Source organism: Callithrix jacchus, chromosome 17, assembly GCF_049354715.1.
Source record: "Callithrix jacchus isolate 240 chromosome 17, calJac240_pri, whole genome shotgun sequence".
Lineage (NCBI taxonomy): Eukaryota > Metazoa > Chordata > Mammalia > Primates > Cebidae > Callithrix > Callithrix jacchus.
In genome coordinates, this window is record NC_133518.1 from 29824809 (window position 1) to 29847194 (window position 22386).

Sequence of the window (22386 nt, forward strand, 5' to 3'; positions counted from 1 at the left end):
AAAACATATGAAGTTATAGTCAAGGATATAAGTAATACCCTGATATACAATAGCAAGGACTTGGGGAGCCCCCTGATAAAGGGATTCTGAACAAAACCGATAGCCAGGCTTCAGGACATTTATGAAATTTTGCAAACATTGTGCTAGATGCTCTATGTAGACATGCACATACATTTGTGCATCCTCTTCCTTTGTACAAAGTCCTTAGCTTTCATTATATTTCAGAATAATCTGTTATTCCTTACTCCTTTTGTAAATTATAAACCTCTGACTAAAACCACTCTTCTTTTATAGATGAGAAGGTAAGTGACTGGTACATATTGATAGCAACCAACTAGTGACAAAGTTAATTCTAAGGTAAAAATTTTTTCTGTCAACACTTTAAATATGTTGTGCCACTCTCTCCTGGCTTGTAAGGTTCCCACTGAAAAGTCTGCTGCCAGATGTTTTGGTGCTCCATTGTATGTTATTTATTTTTTCTTGCTGCTTTTAGGATCCTTTCTTCATCCTTGACCTTTGGGAGTTTGATTATTCAATGCCTTGAGATAGTCTTCTTTGGGTTAAATCTGCTTCATTCTATAACCTTCTTGTGCTTGAATGTTGATATCTTTTCCTAGGTTTGGGAATTTCTCTGATACTATCTCTTTGAATAAACATTCTACCTCTGTCTCTCTCTCTCTACTTCCTTTTTAAGGCCAATAACTTTTAGCTTTGCTTTTTTGAGGCCATTTTTTAGATCTTGAAGGTGGGCTTCATTGTTTTTCATTCTTTCTTCTTTTTTTCTCCTCTAACTATATATTTTCAAATAGCCTGTCTTGAAGCTCACTAATCCTTTCTTCTGCTTGATCAATTCTGCTATTAAAAGATTCTTCATCATATCAGTTGTATTTTTCAACTCTAGAATTTCTGCTTGGTTCTTTTTAATTATTTCAATATCTTTTTAAAGTATATCTGATAACATTCTGAATTCCTTCTCTGTGTTATCTTGAATTTCTTTGACTTTCCTCAAAAAGCCATTTTGAATTTTCTGCTCCTAAGGTCATATATCTCAGTTTCTCCAGAATTGGTCCCTGGTGGTTTATTTAGTTTATTTGGTGAGGTCATGTTTTCCTGGATGGTGTTGATGCTAGTAGATGTTCCTTGGTGTTTGGGCATGGAAGAGTTTGGTATTTATTGTAGTCTTCACAGTCTAAACTTGTTTGTGCCTATTCTTCTTGGGAAGACTTTCCAGGTATTAAAAGAGACTTGGATCCCAAGTCCAATAATGCCATGTTTTTTTCAGACTTATCGAGTTATCACCTTAGTGGTCTTAAATCAGATCTAAAAGAATTTTCTAGATTACCAGGCAGACTCCTGTTCTTTTTCCCTTACTTTCTCCAAACATATGGAGCCCCTCTCTATGCTGAGCCACTGGGAGCTGGGAGTATGGTGATGCAAGCATCTCTGTAACCACAACTACTGGGACTGTGCTGGGCCAGACCTGAAGCCAGCACAGCACTGGGCCTTGCCCTAGGCTTTTCTCTTCAGGATGGCAAGTTCCCCTGGGCCACAGGCGTGTCCAGCGATGCTGTCTGGGAGCCAAGGACTAGAGTAAAAACTTCAGTAATTTACCTGATGTTCTATTCTACAGCGGCTAACCCGGCACTCAGGCCACAATACAAAGTCTTTCCTGTTCTTCCCTCCCCTTTCCACAGCAGAGGAGCCTTTCCCTGTGGCCACCACTACCACTGAACCATGGGGGTTTTCTCCTAGGCCACTGCCCATGTTCACTTAAAGTCCAAGTGATCTTCCATCAGCTGTGGTGATTGCTGACAGGCCTGGGACCCATCCTTCAAGGCAGTGGACTCCTTTCTGGCCTATAGCAGGTCTGGAAATACTGTCCAAGAGAAGAGACTAGGCCTGGACTTAGAGACCTGAAGAATGTGCTTTTTGTTCTACCCCACTGTGGCTGAACTGTTACCTGATTTTTGGTGCTTGTGATGGTGCTTTTCTGTGTTAAAATTTGATAGCTGTTAAAATTTGGTGTCCCAGCAGTGGGAATGAATGGTGTAGGCTTCTATTCTGCCATCTTGTTCCTGAGGTTAATTCTAAAAGTCAACATTCTGTCATTCCAACTCAACTGGCCTTTATGATCTGAACTAAGTATTATGAAATGCTAAGTGGATTTTCTGTGGAATAAATCTTGTAAATCCCTGCATTTTCTGATTATCAAAAATGGCATTGGAATATTGTGACATAAAAGGAATTTTATGTGAAAGCATTTCAAAGCTTCTGTGTGTTGGCCACATGAGTATGGAAGTATTCAATTTGGAGCTGCTAAAGAACTGGAGTCCTGGTTTCCCCATCATTAATGGCAGCAGGGCTCTATGAGACAGGGCTCTCCTTGCCTAGTGGCATCCAACTGGCTTCTTTTTGTGTATTCATAGGTAATAAATGATTATTAACTCTCTATGGAGAACCAGGTGCTGAACTTTACAAATAATGTAACATAATCCACGTAGCATTTAGATCCAGTAATGATTTCACTATATGGTAATTTACTAGGTATTAGTATTGACTTTGTGAATCCAAAGGATGTTTAGAAATTTTTCATTTCTTAGGATAAAGGTTTTAGAGTTGCTGCTCTACAAAACCATAGGTGAATGACCTTTAGTTGTGGAATTTAACTCTTTAAAGCAGTTGCCCTATGTGTCTACTAGAAAAATAATAGCGTTCGGATCCTTGGGAATTATATCAGTCAGTGACAGGAGGATGGTTATTTATTTACTTATTTTTTCTGAGACGGAGTCTTTCTCTCTGTAGCCTAGGTTGGCATGCAGTGGCGTGATCTCAGCTCACTGCAACCTCTGCCTCTCAGCTTCTGGTTCAAGCAATTCTCCTGCCTCAGCCTTCTGAGTAGCTAGGATTAGAGACACATGCCACCATGCCCAGCTAATTTTTGTGTTTTGTATTTTTAGTAGAGAATTTTTAGTAGGGGTTTCACCATGATGGCGAGGCTGGTCTTGAACTCCTGACCTCCTGATCCGCCCGCCTCAGCCTCCCAATTATAGGCATGAGCTACTGCACTCAGCCAAGGATTGTTATTTTTAAAAGGTAAGCACTTAGTCTCAGTATATCTACTTGCAGCCTGTTGAGACCATTTTTAATACATATATGCTTTTGCTTGAGCTTCTAAGAACCTATCTGGGAAATAATATTCTCATAGATCTCTTATTTTGGTCTCTAATTATACTTTTGATCCCTTGTCCCTTACCATTTCTCCTAAATTATATAAATCAGTGTAGACATTTAATATCTAGCAACTGTAGGTACCGTGTTTCTGATACTAGTAATATAAAATTTTTTTCTTAGCTAGAGAACAAATTCTGCATAATTCATAGTACTGAATTATATCTAAATTAGATTAATTTATATAAAGTGTTATTGGTTTCCTATTTTGTCATCTTTAGTATTCATAGAGAAGCAATTCTTTTCTCTTTTCTCCAAGGTCTTTAACAAAATTAGCCTTTGTAACCATTTTTGTGCTAGTCGACTATGAATGCAGAGGACTATTGAAGCAGAAAATTAAAATGCTTTTGATGTTTTAATTTTAACACAAATCATTAATCTACACTTCAACGTTATTTCTCTCATTGATAAATTTATTGCTTTAAAAGTATTTCTTTCCTTGATATGTCTTTTCTAGCAAAAGAGCTTGGTTACATTTTTGAAATTCTTGCTATTTGAGCAACTTAAGGAGCAAAAATTTTGGCAGCTAAACCCCATCTGACTATTGACGGAAGGCTTTATTATATATGCTGTTAAGCATTTTATTGCCTTATGTGTACAGATTTTCTTTTAAATTAGGAAACAAGGGGCATTTCCAGTACACTTCCAGTACAATTGTATACTAAGAGAGTATACAATTACTATGAGTATTTTGGAGAGTGGTTACACTAAATTCATGTTTATTTTTTTAAATAGAAAACCCCAGAGTTTTTGTATAGAACTTTCAGGACTGGAAAAGACCTCAAGGATCTCAAGAAAATATTAAATGCTACCGGTTTCTGAGATCCCTTCTAGAGTGAAAGCCCTAGGGAACAGGGAATGTGACTTTAGAACCTTCCATTTGGGAGATGCCTGGTAAGTATTTGATTGATCAGTAACCTCTCACTTTTTATCAGTGAGGATCCAGAGGCTGGGAAAGGTTCACTGATGGGTGTAAGATGGGTCTAAGTCTAACCTAACTATTAAAGTGTTGAGAACTGAGTCCCTGAGCAATATGGGTACAGTGTGAGGTAATTACCATGACACGCCATGTGTCCGTGTCCGCAGCTAAGAAGATTCGTTGGTCTCATTCTAAATAGAGCAGCTTGCTGATTCCCAAGCACTGGCATAACAGTTAATCATTTGTCCCTTCCCTGGGTCCTTATTCCCCAAGCTAGTTTGAACAAGGGATATGGCTCTTTTTTCTCCTTCCTGCTTTAAATATTTACTGACTTAAATTCCATGCTGGGGATCTAATAGTTGACAAACTACAAATGGCCCCTGTCTATATGGAGCTTACAGTCTTACCCCTCTTTGCTACTACCCACTTCCTTCCCTCTTCCTCCCCTCAATCCCATGTGGGACCTTTATGTTGTGTTAACTTTTATCCTGTTTACTTTCTCATTGTGTACTTGTACACTCTCATTCTATACACACACGCACACATGCACACACAGAATTATTTTATCTGAATAATGTGAGAATAAGTTGAATACCTCATGCCCCTTTTCCCCATGGTATACTTATCAGCTTAAGTAAATTTAACATCGTTAAGGCCCTTTGATGTCCTTGATTTCTGAAAGATGTTTTTTCAACTGGTCTCTACAGGGAAATGAACCTAGGAGAGAAAAGTTACAAACATGGGGAAAAATATTTTCATAATTCCTACCGAGTTCTTAGGGTTAGAGCCAACCTTCTTGTGTGTGTGTGACTTAAACTGGCCCTGTGTTTGGTTTGATGCTTTGCTGTTGCCATCGTGAAATTCTTTATAACTGGGGGGAAATATCTCCATGTTTTCATTTCATACAGGACGAGCAGATTATGTAGCTCATCCTGCTTATAGCACTTATATACTGGACCAAGAACTTTTGCATCTGTTATTATAGATACTGCTGAGGATAGGGAAACTGAGGCTTAGAAGGATTTTAAATAACTTGGCTTGGGTTGTTGAGTTACTGGTAGAACCAAGATATTTGAACTCAAGTCTTTCTGATTGCTTATCTGATGGCTGTCACATCATCTCCAACTACTTTAGGCCCCTTAACTCTATTTTCCCTGAGTTTAATTGTCTCTGGATTTGGAATTGACTTGTCCTTTCTCTTTTTCTCCTAAGGAACTCTGTCTTCTCTTGGTATCACAGTTGCTCTCTCTCATCCTAAATCCCTGGGCTGTAGTGTTAGCCAGAAGGCCATTTGGAAAATTTTAATAAGTTGATAATTTTCATCCTAAGGAAACTATCTATTAGTAGCTTCCACCTTAATCTTCTCCTGATGTGTGGAGAAAAGGCTGCGTGCCATCATCCCCTCACTTATCCTTATCATATCTCATGATTGAGCAACTGGTTTCCTTCATGTCCCCAGCTTTGGGAGTCTCTCTGTTATGCTTTGGGATCTGAGTCTTGCTTTATGTCCAGTGTCTTCTGACAATTGGAAAACTATCCAGAATCTGAGTTTAGGTCTGGGTGGGTCTCTTTGTGCTCAGACCTTCCTGGTACTCACTACTCTTCTGGTCTGTTCTAGGCCCTGGAGGGACATCATTGTTCTAGCTTTCAAATAATGATCCTCCTTATTGCTGTGTTTATTTTTCGGTTACGATGTCATAGGCAGAACACAAAATTAATATATCAAGACGTTTGGGGGAATATAAAATCAGGAGAAAGGCTAAAAAGGTGAGGAGACGCTGCAAAAAGTATTGGTATGTGTAGAATTGTACTGCTGAAATTGTGGAGAAGAGCTCCTTTCTTTTTCATCAAGGGAGTGGCAAAGGAGTTGATTTTTCATTTCTGTAGAGCAATTTAGGAATTCAGACTGTTGGGATAGTACTGTGAACTGTGACATATTGAAAATTGTTACCAGAGGAGCCAGTACAATCTTTTTTTCTTGGTTTTCTTTTAGAAAGAGGAGTGAGGTCTCCCTGCCTCACTTAAGGGCACCTTTCCCTAAAGATCATGTTTCATTAATAAAATGTCTTCCTTCCCTCAGGCATTACAAGATTAGATTTTCAGAGGAGGCATCTCCCTTCCAGTCCTTCAGGAGTTTATGGCCATCCCACTCCCTTAGAGACCTGTTTCCTATTCTCAGGGGTGTCTCTGGTCAATTGTGCAGAGCAAACAACCCTGAAGTCTGCTGGGGTTGAAGTGACTTGGTGGTTCTGAAGCAGCCTCGAAGGTTGAACTCTCTTTAGTCGGGCCTTGGTTTTGGGTGGCCTGGAGAGACTTCCCAGAGATGTGGCTGTTATCTCTGGCTTGAATTTTTGTGGTTATTGACTTTGTGTTCAGGGGGCCTGAGTGGCTTTCAGTTCCCCTTGTACTCAGAAGAGCTTTGTTAAGGGAGGAGGGTGTTCAATAATCTAGAATCATTTCTCCTCTCTTCCCTGCCCCCACTTTATGGTTATCTCTGTGTTTACATATCTTATGGGACCAGTCTGTATATGTACCGTTCCAGGATTCAGTATGATTGGATAAGGGAGTAGGGGGTTTGCATTATGATGACCATGAGTATCTCCTATTTGAAACTACTTGAATGTATGTAGTTAATCCCTATTCGATTGGCTGTAAGTCAGGCCATGCAGAGATGGCAGATTAAGGCATGGTAAAATATTATTAAGATGTCATTTATGTCCAACTGCGGTTATTATACAACCAAACAATCCTCCTTTAGCTGGAGTGTTGGAGAATATAAGCACTTAGGATTTATTCTGGACATTTCCACTGTAGTCATCCAGCCCCACTTCCCAAGGGAGGAAGTAAAAGGTTCTGTTCTGGAGAAAGTGCATTCCGAGTATTGTGGCGGGGACGGGGTTTGAATATATGGCTACTTAAGTTTTGAGAATTCAATTAAAGCTTCAGTCCTCAGGATAGATACATGTTTTAATATATGACACTGTCAATGACCATTAGAGATTCCCACGTGACTACCTATCTCTAGTTAATTCTCTGTTAATGTTATAATTAACACTGATCACCGCTGATGGTAGCTACTCCAATAGTTGATGCTGCTTTACAAAGTCTAGGAACTTTTATTTATATCTCGGTATGAGTTCATGGAACCCAAATGTCAATCAGAATTTTACATTTTCTGAGTCATTACCAAAGATAGTTCAGTGTGCTTTCGTGTTCCCCAGCTGCAGACCCCTGGGTTTCTTACAGCACCTGTGAGTAAAATCTTGCCCATAAGGTCTTGGTTATTTTCATGGATTGCTCAAGTTGAAATCAAGTTCTGAGCATACCAAATATTTTATTTTAAGATGGGGTTTCACCAGGATGGCCAGGCTGGTCTTGAACTCCTGACCTCAGGTGATCCACCCACCTCAGCCTCCCAAAGTGCTAGGATTACAAGCGTGAGCCACCATGCCTGGCTCAAAGATTTTATTTTGAATTATATTGACATCTTCATCAAGCTGACAATGATGTGCCTATAAATTTGTATGCTAATCTATAAAATTTAAAATGGCATGACCAATAAACAATCAAGTCTTTCAAAAAATAATGAAAAAATTTTATTTTAAAGCCAAGAGTCTTGAAGGGGAGATCAATAAGTCATCAACGAGGCAGCAAAGAGGCAGTCAGGCTAATGAGTGGCTCATCTCTGTTCTGTGGAACATAGCAAAACTGAATATGGGTTATACTCAGTTTGTTCTGGGATTCAGATGCTTAAAAATGTGTCGCAATTACTGTCCACTGATGCATGTCAGGTTTTTAATGTAGGAAGTGTCCAAACTGGTTTATTTGACAAGAGTGTGTAATCTATAGGACATGTTCTGTCTCATTAGAATGTAGAGTTATATCTCTCCAGTGACAGTAAGCCGGCTCTCTGAGTAAAACCCTTGTATTGGCTATTCCCAGCATTTATTTAGCAAGCGTTGGATGGAAACCTGTACCCCTACAGGTCTTCGTCTGTTCTCAGCTTAAATTTTTGTAGTACACTGGGTTTGCAATTTAAGTGTTTGGTTATACTCTGTTGTCCTGTTGTCTAGCAATTCTTGCTGACAATCATATTTTAAGCATGTTTGCCTGATTTGGGGAAAGGGCACTGTGTTTGCATTAGAAAGCCCAGTTTCTCCACTGACTAGTTTTATGATCTTGGGGAAGTCATGGGGAGCTGTGGAGGCTCCGCTTCCTCATTTGTGAATACAGAATGATAATACTGCCTCTCAGCCTTCCTGTAGTTGCTGTCAGGTTCCTGTGGAGTATGTGTTTCTAGAGGACTTCGTAAGGGGTAAAGTTTATAAAGCATCAAACAGGAGTCATGAGATAACTATTACCATTATTGAACATTTAGGTACATTGCATACACTTTTGTTTGTGAAGTGCCTTTTCCTTTGTATGTGAGCTCAGAGTAACATTCCATTTTGTTCCTTGGGGTTTATTGTAAAAGTTGCAGCAATTTTCTGGGTGTTTCTGAGCTTCATGTAATGGCAACTGCTTCAAATATACTGATGATGAATAGGTCATAGGCATGAACTATGCTGGTTTTGTTTGAATTGATAAATGATCTCCATCTTCTCTCATTCATTTAACTCCAAGTTTGCAATGACTACATCTTTAGTAAGTTGAGTCCATTGTAAATAAAAAGTGAAAGTATTATTTCCAGTCTATCCCATAGATTATTAACAGACTCTCAGAGGCTAAAGTCTAACTAACCCTTTGGTTAGTTCATTTTTTGTTTCTGTGATTTGCACAGGCCAAATAATGGATAGTGCTGCCCTCTGCTTCAGAGCCAGATATTGCTCAGGACAACTAGTTGAGTAAGGATGGCTGAGGGGTCAAGGGATTTTGATGAAAGATTAGTGCCCATTGTCTCCAGAATGCTCTGGAACAGCTCAAGTCTAAGCAGGGCTCAGAGAGGACAATGCCTCAGTGGTAGTAAAAAAAAAAACAAAACCCATATTTTACGGGAAGGAAATCTGCTAACTCATCCTGGGAGCATGTCCCTGGACTGTCCACTTGGGAGTTTCCCTGCATCTAGCTCTTTGGTGTTGTACGTAATTGGAAAATTCTTGTTGAGGTTTCATGTGTTTGCGTAGCTACACTGGTGATTTTGATATGTTACTCTTAGTGATGATTCTGGGTTTCCTTTGTAGTTGAGTGCACAGTGAAATTTTCTACAAGGAATTAAGTTCTGATTGCTCTGTTGATTGTTCTGTGAGACATTCAGATGAAAAAAATAGAGACCGAAGGAAATCAGTGACTCAAAATCTCCATATTACCTTATCATCTTGGTGAAGATCACTGATTCTAGAGACATTCTGTGATAGATTCAAAGCCCATATCTATCACAGACTTGCTGTGCCATTGTGGGAAAGTTACTTAACTGCTTTTTGCCTCAGGTTCCACGTTTGAAACTAGAGAAATGATTGTATCTAATTTATCAAAGGGACATTATAAGGATTAAATAAGGCATGTGCAATGCTAGGAACAGTATCTGGAACATCGTAAAGTGCTTCAAAGTAAGCCTCAAAGAAAGTTCTCCATCATTATACCAGTGAGAAGGAATTATATTCTTTTTTTAAAAGTAATTAATTTATTTTACTTTAGGTGTATACTGTATCTGGCATTTCTCCCCATGTTATTTCTCCCTACCCTTCCCTCCCTCCCCACCCCCAACTGTCTCCTGTGTGTGATGCTCCTCTCCCTGAGTCCACCTGTTCTCGTTGTTCAATACCCACCTATGAGTGAGAACATACGGTGCATGGCTTTCTGTTCTTGGGTTATATATTTTTTTTTTTTGGAGACAGAGTCTCGCTCTGTCACCAGGCTGGAGTGTAGTGGCGGAATCTCGGCTCACTGCAACCTCCACCTCCTGTGTTCAAGCAATTCTCCTGCCTCTGCCTCCTGAGTAGCTGAGACTACAGGCATATGCCACCACACCCAGCTAATTTTTGTATTTTTAGTGGAGACAGGGTTTCACCATGTTGGCCAGGCTGGTCTCTATCCCTTGACCTCATGATCCCCCATTCCTGGTCTCCCAAAGTGCTGGGATTACAGGCACGAGCCATAGCGAGCGCCCAGCCTAGGGATTATATTCTTTTTCCAAGTTCAATGTTACTAAACTGACTACACTTTTTAAAAACAATGTTTTTTTTTCTGAGTAGAAAATGAATAAATGCTGGTTCTAAAACAATCAAAATATAGTAACATATTCAGAAGAAAATAAAAACGCCTAGAGATAGCCATGGATAACCTCTGATAACATTTTTTCATATATTTTTATTGGATTTATTCTATGTGTCTATACACATGTATTTTACATAATTAAAATAACATTGAGTAGTTTGTATCCTCCTTTTTTCACTTAGTATGTCAAACATTCTCTAGGTAAATGCAATGCCTTACAGACATCGTTAATGGTTAGACAGTATTCCAAAATGTGAATGTATATTTAAGTCAATCATTCCCTGTTTGGTAGGCAATTAGACAGTTGATTTGAACAAATGTTAAGGAAAGGATACATCCTTTTATATGGATTTTTATGTTTCTGATGATTTCCTTATGGTAGTTTTCCAGCATAAATAGCATAATCATTTTTACAAATCTTGCTGCATCTTGCCTGATGACTTTTCATGAAGTTTGTTACAGTTTATGCTCTCAATGTACAACTTAACAGCACAGTATGAAAGTTCCTGTGAAATCCTCCCCTCATTGAGGTACCTGTATGTAGGATAGACCTTAGGAAGGGGTAGCTGGGTGTGACTGGAAGCTCTCAATGGTGAACCTGCACCCTACACTCGCTTTTGCCCTGCTTTACGTTTTGTGATGAAAACTGTGAATATGTTTTAAGGTAATGTGGTACTATGGCTTTACAGACTATTTTTTTTTAAGTGTTTCTGTGTTTCTATGCCAGAGACACTAACAGCTTCTGGCATTGTGTGGGAATATTTTCTAGCTGGGAAAAAACATGAGGAATTTCAATATCAGGCCTAAAACCTTATACATGGTTTCCAGGACCTAACACACAGAGCCAGGGGAAAGGGCCCAAATCTGGAATCAGCTTGGGTTTGAATTCTGGTTGATCACCGCTGTGTGATCTCAGACATCTTGTCAGACTTGAATCTCAGTTTTCTTACCTTTAAAATATGGATATGAATATATCTCCTTGCAGAATTTTCTGAAAATAAGGGAAGATAATGTTTGTGTAGTGGTGTTTGGTAAATGGTACCTTTTATAATAATGTTTCATTAAGTGACATGGTTCCTGTGTTTGTGTCAGTAGGTTTTCAGATTGGACTTGTGAGCCCTAGGGGCAGATATGCTCCATGTTTTCACTCTGAGTTTGTCTCAGTTTAGAATTATATGACTGGTGAGGTTGGAGTGTTGTGTAGAGGAGTGTTGTGGTGAGAGGAGAGTGTTGTGTAGAACATTTTAAACATGAGATTTGGTTAAGTGATGTTATATCAAGTCAGTGATTGGAGTGGCCATTTTTACTGCATTAGCTTCTATTTACTGAGGATGTATTTTTCCAGCCACTGGGGCAGCCCCAGTGGCTAGGCCCTTGGCCTCTATCACTCATTTAACCTTAGGCCAAACCCCTAGGCCAAACCTTTAAGCCTAAATATCTTCACTGCCATCTCTGGGTGAGGATATTTAGGCTTAGAGGTTTAGAGAGCACTAGTCCTCCTCCCACCACCACTTAGTGTTGTCAGATTTAACAAGTAAAAATACAGGAATATTTCATGGGACGTACTTATACTGAAAATTATTTGTTTCTCTGAAATCCAAATTTAACTGGCTGTCCTCTTTCATCTGACAACCCTACCTATGGGGCCATGCAGTGATTAAAGGAAAGGCTGACCCAAGGCCATGCAGTGATTAAAGGAAAAGGCTGGGGCTTAAATCTTTCTCCATCTTCCGTGGAAACCATTGCTTTTACCTATTACTTTATGATGTTTTCTTTAAGAGATCAGAAGTAGAACTCAAGTGTGAAAGATGAGGAAAATGCTGTCAGATGAGGTGTAAAGTCTTCACTGATTGTAAATTTAGAAGCTGAACTCAGTGAACTCAGAGATACTGTTTTTAATTTTTCACTTGATTGGTGAAGGTAATTCCATGTTTGGTCTAATGATTAAAACTGGAGAAAGCTGATGAGGGTCTATAAGGTACCTACTGTATGCCAAGTACTGTGCTAGAATGAATCTGGAAAAGGCCCAAACTTTCAAATGAGGGTTTCAGTTAAGAAATTAAAGATTCTAAGGCTGTAGGGTTGTTGAGGTGACCCATCAGAAGAAGCACCATTGTCCCCAAAGTCTGTTGGCCTAGTTTTGGCATTGTACATAACCTTCTGTTGGGAGAATACAGGGGAGTGATTTCAGAGATGTGGATATTCATTCAGTGTCTCTGCCAACCTCAGGATAGGTGTTTAAGTTTTATGATTCTTTTGAATGGGCTGCATAGGAGGTTATTTGCTACTGCTGAAGAATTGGATGTCTAATAAGATGTAGATATTTCTAGGCTCTCAAAAATCTGCGAGTGCTCCTTGGTGGTCAAACACCCACTTATGGGCCATGATTGCTTTTTAAAAGCTTGCCCACCTGCCCTATGAAGTTGCTATGTGGTCTCCCTGGGTGAGTGGCTTGGCCCCCAAAGATGCCCCAGAGCCACTCAGGATAAACCCATCATGTGCTTGTGTGGTTGGGCTCCATATCCAATCTTGCATGCCAGCCTTTTCAGAGAGGGACCTGGGGCTTCAGGAGCAAGAGGTGAGAGGGTTGAAGAACTTATTATGAGCAAGACTCCCGGTGGGTAAAGTGAGCAAATAAAAAGTTTTTTCCCTTCCATTCTTGACCCCAGATTGGAGTGGGCGGATCTTTGGAAAGCCTTCTTTCCAAAGCTTCTTGGGAGTTGGAAGTACTTTGGTCCTCACCTCTTTTCAGGATTGATCAGGAGATAAACCCAAGATGCCTTTTGCTTTTTGGGCATCTTTGGTTCTGAGCAGCCAAAGGAACTAGACATTCATTACTTGGTGTTACTACTTTTGTGTTAGAAAAACACCATCACCATTATCTTTTTGTATAAAATTATCTGGAAATATTAAATATTTGAATTATTTAGCAGGAATGGGTATTTCTGAGATATCTCACATTTTGGGGTGCCATCTTGTGTTCGGACTACTGATTAATTCAGATTAAGCAATGAAATTCACTCCTTGTCTGTGTTGATGTAAAGAATTTCAAGACTAATAATAGTAATAACAATACGCAATTGTGATTCTAAGCACTTTATGTTAAATTATTTATTGCAATAACATTTTGAAGTAGAAACTATTATTATGCCCACTGTACAAATAAGGAAATGGAGGAGCAGATAATTTAAGTAAATTGCCCAAAGTCACACAGCTAGTTGGTGGCAGAGTCAGGCTTTGAACCTAGGCAGATAGGCTTCTAAACTCTTAACAGTTATTTTATATAGTCATGTATGTATGTATGTCAGATTCAATCTTGCAAGAAGGATATTCTCATCATGTATTTAATTGTGTGTGCCTATATATACCTTTGAAATCCAAGTTTCCATAGAGTATTTAAAAGTAAATAGCGTGGTATGCAAATTGGGAAACAGGTGACTTGGACCTGGAGCTTAGCACCTTGGAATCTAGAGGTGAGTTAGCAATCTAGGCTGGATGGCCCTGGTGGGAATTGCCTAAAGGCAATTATATGCAGAATGGGAGATCCTGGGAGTCCTGAGGGCCACAGGTGGGTGAGGGCCAACTGCAGCCGGGAAGAAGAAAATGGCAATAGGGTTGATATTAGAAAGGGAATCCTGGAGTAAGAGAGTTAATACTCAGGATGAGAGGCTTAGTTATAATGCTTAAGTGCAAGACTACTGTGAATTGCTTATGAAATATATCTGCTCATGTGTCTGTCTACCTATCTCTTCAAAGAAGTTTAATAAAGTTGCAAATAATGCTTACATAGACTTTAGGGAAAATTGCACTATAATAATATGCTGGTTCATTCACTAAAAACTGACTTTTTTTAGACTCATTCATACTATTTACTTTGTCCACATCCACAGGGATGTGATTTTTTTTTTTTTTAAACCTGAGAAATAGCTTTCACCTAGTAAGTGTTTTGAAACTGTAACCTCATTCCTTCTAAGTTGGAAACATTCCAGTCTTTTCTGTGATCATTGCTATGTTTGCATGCTTTGAATATGTGCTTAACCTGACTGTCACAAAAGTAGTCTATAGGGCAGTCATAGCTTATTTCTTAATGGATTGTGTTTGCCTCCAATGGACTGATGTTTGCTTCCGAGAGTGTGTGTGTTTCTGTGTGTGCTTCTGAGTCTCTGTGTGTGCACGTTCATTTTCTGTATTCAGTCTGCGTCACTCCCACGGTAATCACTGTTTCTCAATGACCTGTGAAGGTGAGGAGGGTTTCTTTGATGGCTAAAGACCTACACTTCCCAGACGTTAAATGTGCCTAATGCCTTGAGGGCTTTAAAGCGCAGCACGAAGCATGCATGTCTCGTACCCAAAGTAGCCACAGCGCCTGCATTCCCACAATAGCGGCAGCCCGGAGCAGATGCTTCCAGTGTGCTTATCTGGCTGTGCTTTTCACTTTGGGACAAAGTTCTATAATCATATCTCATGGATTTATTTTCTCCACACTGTAAAGCCTGAATTGTGAAGATCTCATCATGCCATAAAGGGCAGCATGAGCCAAGTTCTGGGAGCTGCTAAGGATTTCTTTGCCTTTTTTTCCCACCTTTTTTGGAGATGTGTATCAGGAAAAGGCTTTGCCTTTAGAGAGAAATTTTACTGCTCTTGCCAATAATGTGTAATAGTATTAAATTTAATGGCAGACCTTGAAGTGTATAAAAACTTAAGTCCAGAAAAAGGTAAGACTCATACTACTAATTTTAAGGTAAGTGTAAGAGTCCTAGTAAAAGGTGGTAAACGTTTATTTTATTTCATGTTTAGTTAAGTTAAATGTTTATTTGCATCCTTGAGAACCTATTTGAGATATTATATTTCAATATGCAATAAGGTAACAAAGTATTGTTGATTAGGCAGAAGTGTTTTTTTCTTATAAATGTTGACTTTTATAAGAGGAGAATTTGCATGCTAACAAACTGAAAGTATATCATTATATTAAAATGGTCAGTGAGAAAATAATTTGTATTCTTAGGTTATGAGTCAGGATATAGGCATGCCTAAAAATTTAATTTGTCTGACATTTATAAACAGTGGGTTTTAATTGAAACATTGTCAAGTCTTATTCAGTTTGAATAATGATGAATAAAGCTAAGCTATATTTTAAACTTTTTACAATAATCTGGAGAGAATGATTCCCAATTTGTATCAGTTAAAGCTAGATAGGGATAGTAAAAATAATTAGCTCTATAAAATAGAATGGCAGAAGTATTCAGCACAGATAAAATGGAGGCAGAATCCATGTATCATGTTCTTAGAGCTTGTCTGTCAGCTCCAGGAGCATGAGAGAAACATCTTAAAGTATGAGTTAGGAGATCAGAAATTGAAAATCTGTGGTGATTGTTCTTGAATTATAAAAATTATTCCTTCCTGGTCAGACAGAATAAATGTCATGTCAAGAAATGTCTTCTAAACTTACCTTCAAACTGAAATTTGTCTGTCGTTTCAGATTATTCATATGCGTCTACGCAAATGTAACTTTATCACATCAATGCTGATCTGAAAGCCTGTCTGGAGATTGTTGCTAGTTTATGGTATCAACTTTAATGTGCCATGTTCCCAGTACCAGCATTGATGTTTGCTTTTTATTTGAAATATAAATTGTACCATGGTTGAGATTTTCTAGAGTATACCTGAGTTTTCTAAGCTTAGGAAGAAGGTTTCATACAGAAATAGGGAAGGATTTGGCTTACTTAATATGCAGTTTGTCAGAAGGATTTCCATTTAGAGTTTTGTCTTATAATGTGTTTGGAAACTCTTGTGTATGCAAAATGTAGGAGTAAATTGAACTGCACAGCATACTCTTAGGATTGTCTTACTTTACACATTATGGAAGTAATGAGGAAAGTGACTTCTATTACTTTAACCACATACATTTAAAATAGAGCTCTAATTCTATTTTTTTTTTTTTTTAAGATGGGGTTTTGCCATGTTGCCTAGGTTGGTCTAGAACTCCTGAGCTCAGGCAGTCCACCCACCTTGTCCTCCTAAAGTGCTAGGATTACAGGGATGAGCCACTGCGCCCGGCCATGAGCCACTGTGCCTAGCCGAGCTCTAATTCTTAAACATTGTGGAAATTTGAAATAATTTTCCTAGTCATATGAGCTTTTAAAGTTGATGAATGTAAGGCATCTTGTTTCATGGTAGATGTTTTCACATGCAGATGTCTTACCAGAGACAGAGATTTTTCATTGAGCAAATATTTCATATTTTATTTAATAGATTTTTTATTATTTATTTTAGTGATTATATTCTGCTGAATAAAAAATTTTCATTAGTGACTGTCCATCTTAGCAGTAAAATCATTTCAGTGGGTAGCAAGACTATTTTTCAAGAAATCTTTCTTCTGAATTCCAGATCAGTTTTAAGAGGAACATCTTAAATTATGCAGATAAACTCTGTATCTGAGTGTGTGAAATTGATAGATTCAGAAATATCATGAAATCTGAGTTGCACTGTTAAACAGTAACATTAGTGGAGTGGCTTCAGTTGACTGGAGTACAAAGTTGAGGAACGTTTATTCACAGGCTAGGAAGACCATGAAGTATAAAACCCATGTTTGCTCCTATATTTTGTATTTGTTCATATAATTAGGAAATTATTGTTATTGCTGTTGTTTACCTTAGAATTTCATGTAATGTACTAAACCTCATCTCAGTGATTCAGAACAACACCGAGAAGATGTAGGGACCTGAATTGCAACATAAAACCAGGAGTAGGAGCAAGCTTGAGGCATGTAAGGAAGGTGTTTTTATAATCTTGTTATGGCTCTGAACCTCAGCTTCCTTTTCAGTAACGAGGTAATACTACATTCTTACTTACCTCACAAGGTTGTTGTAAGAATTACTGGTTTCTGAAAGAATTTGAAAGGTAGGAAAAGATCACAGAAATGTAAGATGGTACAGTCATACAAATAAGGATAATGTATATTTCATATACTTTAATGAAAATAAATTGTATTTGTTCTGGGATGCCAGTAAAAACACTTTGACCTAGAACTTTGGTACCATCTGGTACTAATTTCCCCCTTGGCCTAGTATAGCCTACATGCCGGCAGTGTGCATGCTGTGTATGAATGCCTGATGGAAGGGCAGATGTCAACATAAGAGCGAGTCCTAGATTTCTAGAGCCGGAAGAAACCATAGCAATCTCCTTCTTTTATAAGAAGAAAAAATAGTCATAGGGAGACTGCATAATTTTCTTGAAGACGTGAAATAGATCTGTGGCTGGAATTGAGCCATCCAATTCCGAGATCATGAGACCTTTATCTACCCTTCTCAATCGTACAGATTTTTTTCTTTTAGAAGTTGCTACATTTAGATATTTGTGATTTTGCTCATGCTATGTCATTTGAATCCTTTGTACAAGGCTTTTTTTTTTTTTTTTTTTTTTTAGGGAAGGAAAATGGAGAGCTTCTTGTAGAATTCTCAACTGCTAATCATTAATGGGTATAATTAATAGAGATAGACTGAGTGCTTTAAACTGCAAGGTGCTGGTTGGGGATATGAAGATGGATAAAAGAATTTACCTCTCTTATAGTAACTCCTGGTATAGTGCACAGACATGCTTATATTACTTTAATAACAGTAATACCGTAGTAGAGGAACATTCCAGTGGTACCTGGGTTTGGATAAGTCTGCAAAGGATTTCTAGAGGTAACATTTGAACTGAATCTCGAAGTATAATGAGGATGATGTCAGATAGATAAGCAAGGGTTGAAGCTGAAGAAGTAGCAAGGACCAGGTGTTGTAGTAAAGTCCTGGTAATCCAGGCTAAGAAATTTAGATATTAATGACAAGAAAAAAAAAAAAGAAAAAAGGCAACAGAAGGTTTTAAACTGGGGAGAGATTAATCAGATTGGAGTTTTAGAAAGATCTCTCTGACAACAGTTTGGAGACTGATGGTGGAAGGAGTGAGGCTGGAGCACTGGAGACCAGAAGGCTGTTGCAGTAAATAGTAAGTAGGAGAGGAAACAGTGGTCTCTATTCAAGTTTCTTAGATAAGATGATCTTTCATGAGAAAATGTTAGGCTCTCAAGTCCACATTGGTGTCCTTTGCCTCTGATCAAAGATGCTGTAGAATTCATACTGCTGCTTTTTCTGCATACACTTGTTATTCAGTCACTGCCTTGTGTTTGGGATAAATTAGTTACAAGAAAGTCATTGCCTGATAAGAAATTTAACATTTCTGTTTTTACTAAGGTTGTGGCCTCTTGTCCACTAGATAGAATTGTGCCTAATTATGAGTATCCCTGTTCTTTTATGGCAAACAAAAGATGATCTCTCCAAGAAGTTAGAGAATCCCACCTCAACCTTTACTAGGTTGTAGGAATTTGGTTTGAATGTTGTCATATTGCTTGCATAATCAGTCCAAATATAACATTAGGGCAGGAAGGTCAGTGGCCATTTCTTGGTGTTTCATGTTGTGGAATATGGCTGTTGCCCTGTTTAATGAAGAAGGTGATGCCCGTAATGCTGTGCACTTTAGTCTGTTCTACAGAGCTAGTCGTTTATTTCTGAACTCTCTGTGAGGGCAAGTTCTCCCTCATGATTCTTAGTCAAAAATATTTGACTCTTTTCATATATTTTGTATTCCAGATAAATTTTAGAACTGCCTGTCCAGCTCCAAAAGTCACTTAGTTGGGATTTTGATTGGCATTACATTGCATTTATGGATTAACTCAGGAGAACTGTCAACTTAAAGACATTGATTCCCCCTTTCAGGAACATAGTAGAATTCATCATGTTTTAGGTCTTCTTTTAGGTCCTTCTCTTTTGTCAGTTAAGATTTAGACCTTTCTTCATGTAGGTTGTTCACATTTCTTGGTAGGTTCATTTTTATGGTTTTAGCTGGTTTTGTGAATAGACTTTTTTCAGTGACACTTTCTTAACTTAAAAAGTTGAAAAAGTTAAACACAGTATTATAGAACTATTAACAAAAAAATAGTGTTTTTTCTCATCACCTCTTACCAAATAAATTGCTTTTACCTCTTTTTCTTTCCTTTTTGTAGTTTTAGTGTTACTTTTATAACTCTAACTGGTATACCTATACTGCTTATTGATTTCTCAACTTTTGATATTAACTATTGATTTTCTTCTATGATAGATGATAAATTAGTTCACTTATATTGCCCCTTGTCCTTTTTAGTTACTCTATTGATTATCCCATTAACTTTAGCAATTTCCTTATACTTTGGTTTCCTGCTCCGCCAGTTAGAGTAGTCTACCTAGTGACCATCACTCTCCCTTTGTCAAACCTTTGCCTCTGTCACCTAGGCTGGAGTGCAGTGGCGTGATCTCAGCTCACTACAACCTCTGCCTCCCGAGTAGCTGGGACTATGGGCGTGTGCCACCACACCCAACTAATTTTTAAATTTTTAGTAGAGACAGGGTTTCACCATATTGACCAGGATGGTCTCAAACTCCTGACCTCGTGATCTGCCCATCTCTGCCTCCCAAAATGCTGGGATTCGGGCATGAGCCACCATGCCTGGCCACCTTTGCCTCTTTTATCCCTCCTAACTTCTGTTAATATAATCATTTTCAGAACCCATAATCACTCCTCCTATGTTTTGATCATAGATTGACTTTAAAAGTTTAATATCAACAAAGTTTACATTACTGTGACTACTTACATTTACATTATTGTGACTATATAAATGCCCTTCAGAGCAAAGTGACCAGCTAAGTTATTTTGCTTAGGGTTACCACTTCAGAACATAGCATCAGAGAAAAAGGACAGACTCTAGAGGTTTCTATGGCAGATGATGGGATCAAATTCATTAGAAAAAAAATTGAGTACCTAATACTAATTTTGACAACTAGCAATCTTCATCATAACTCTATGAAATGCATATAGTTATCTTCATTTTAGAGGCAAGGAATCTAAGGTGCAAAGACAGAAAGACCTTACTCTAGGTCACCTGTAATTGGTAGAGCTGACATTTGAATTCTGCTGGCTGACTTTGGAAACTGGACTTGCAGTTCTGTTCCCTCTCTTAGTAGTGTTATTACTTTGTTAGAGGTGGTGAGATACATAGGCAGGAAGCAATCGATCGCCTGTTTTTGTAAAAGGTTCTCTGTCTCTGTGAAGACATCTCAGTTTGACATCTCCTCCTCTATGCATACGCCTTTCTCCAGCCGACAGGTTGGCCTGGTATTCCCTGGAATAAATGGGCCTGCAAATGCGTACTTCCTGAGTGAGGGATGGAAGGAGAACAGTGTGGTAGGTTACGTAGGGTTTGGCACAGGGAAGCAGTGGGGTAAGAATGGTTAGCATGGGATGGGATAATACTGGGTTTTTAATATCTCCCTAAGGAGTTTAGGCTGGATCTAAAGAGCAAGGGTAGAAGATGTTATACATGGGTGATGATATAAAAGTGGTGTTCTGGGAAAAAGTGTCTAGAACTGCTATGAAAGATTACACAGTCCAAGCAAAAGGATCTTGTCATCTGCTTGAGAAATTGGTTCAGATCAGGGCCGTGAACCCTACCCATTCAAGTTTTGACAAATGATCTGTAACTGTCTCTAATTACTTGTCAGCCAAACAGAAGCTACCACGAGAGAGCTAGAGTTACTTCAGCTGTCTCTCTGAAGAAAGGTGAATGATTGTTTCCATCGATCTGTTTAAAGAATAAGTCATGGTTGTAGACAGGTGTTGCATAAGGTTTTCATGTAATCCATTGACCTCTTTTTGTTTTTCTTTAAAATCCATGTGAGTATTTTCAGTTTTTTCAGGGAGGATGTATAAAGATAAAACTTGAGAAAATATACAAGCAGGACTCTGAGGTAACCCTCTTTCCCCAGATGTTGAAATAAAATCAAATGAGAAAAGAAGAGATGAAATAAAAGGCAACTTTAAAGAGCAATTTGGTTCTTATTTTATAATTTCTCTTTGCATTTCTTCTGTATGTCTAAGCTCATTATTTGCCCTTTATAATCTTTTTTCTTTGTTTTATTTTGAATGTGTAAAGTTATACCCAAGGACTGTTTTAAAAAAACAAACAATCTTGATTTATATCAAATACTAAAATGAGCTTTCTCCTTGCTTTTCCTACTCCTTGGGTATAACCATGGTTGATATTTTGGCATGTGGATTTGCGTCTTTCCAGAGATATTGTTGGTACATGTAGTACATACATGCAGACACACATGCACATAAACAGAAACGAATTACGCCATTGATGCAGATCTCATAAAGAAGTTAAACTTTTATGTGATCAACAAAAGAGAATGAAGACTATACATCATGTGGGCTATTTCGTATCTCCACCTTCCTATTTCTACTTGCTAAGCCTCAGTATGAACAGGAGACAGGTCCTCAGCTGGACTTAGTAAACAGATGCCTCTCACACCATGAATATTCTTCTGATTTTGAGGTTTTAATCTTAATTTCAATGATATTATACCTTCCTTATTTTCTCATTTTTGTATTCCTTTTATTTACTAACTTATTTTCTCAGGTTCTCACTGATCATTTGAAAAATGAAAAGGCTAGAAAATCAACTAAGAAATGAGAGAATAAGAACATACAAATTTTGTTGGGGAGGGGGACGGGGATAGCGTCTCAAGTTTTTGAAAATTTTTATTTGCTTTGAGATTGTGTGACTGTATTCCAGCTTGGACAACAGAATGAGACAATCTTGGCTTATTGTAACCTTCACCTCCTGAGCTCAAATGAACCTCTCACCTCAGCCTCTTGAGTAGCTGGGACTGCAAGTGCATGCCACCGTGTCTGACTAATTTTTGTATGTTTTTGTAGAGATGGGAGCCTCACTATGTTGCCCATGCTGGTTTTGAACTCCTGGCTTGAAGTGATCTTCCTGCATTAACCTCCCAGAATACTGGGATTACAGGCATGAGCCACAGTGCCTGGCCTTCAAGTTTTTTATTTGCTACTTAATTCTTATTTTATTTAAATAATGTGCTTAGCTAGTCCTTTATTTGATCTTTGTATATAGTCATTCTCAATTTATTTTATATTCTCTCATTACTACT

At 38.3% G+C, this 22386-nt stretch overlaps 1 protein-coding gene across 15 annotated transcripts in view; it reads left to right on the top strand.

The window, feature by feature from the left end:
- Positions 1–22386, top strand: part of PLCH1 (phospholipase C eta 1) — a 243397-nt gene that overhangs the window by 49512 nt on the left and 171499 nt on the right. For 3 of the 15 annotated variants that reach the window (XM_078353988.1, XM_078353989.1, XM_035278547.3), the window contains exon 1: positions 14506–14601. The exons of 9 other annotated variants lie outside the window; for them this stretch is intronic. In XM_078353988.1, coding sequence (XP_078210114.1) covers positions 14589–14601 — 13 coding nt within the window. In that variant the 5' untranslated portion in view covers positions 14506–14588. Of the gene's footprint in view, positions 1–14505; positions 14602–14730; positions 15076–22386 lie in introns of those variants that run through there. 3 more of the 15 variants (XM_078353986.1, XM_078353987.1, XM_008983624.5) reach the window with 1 other exon arrangement.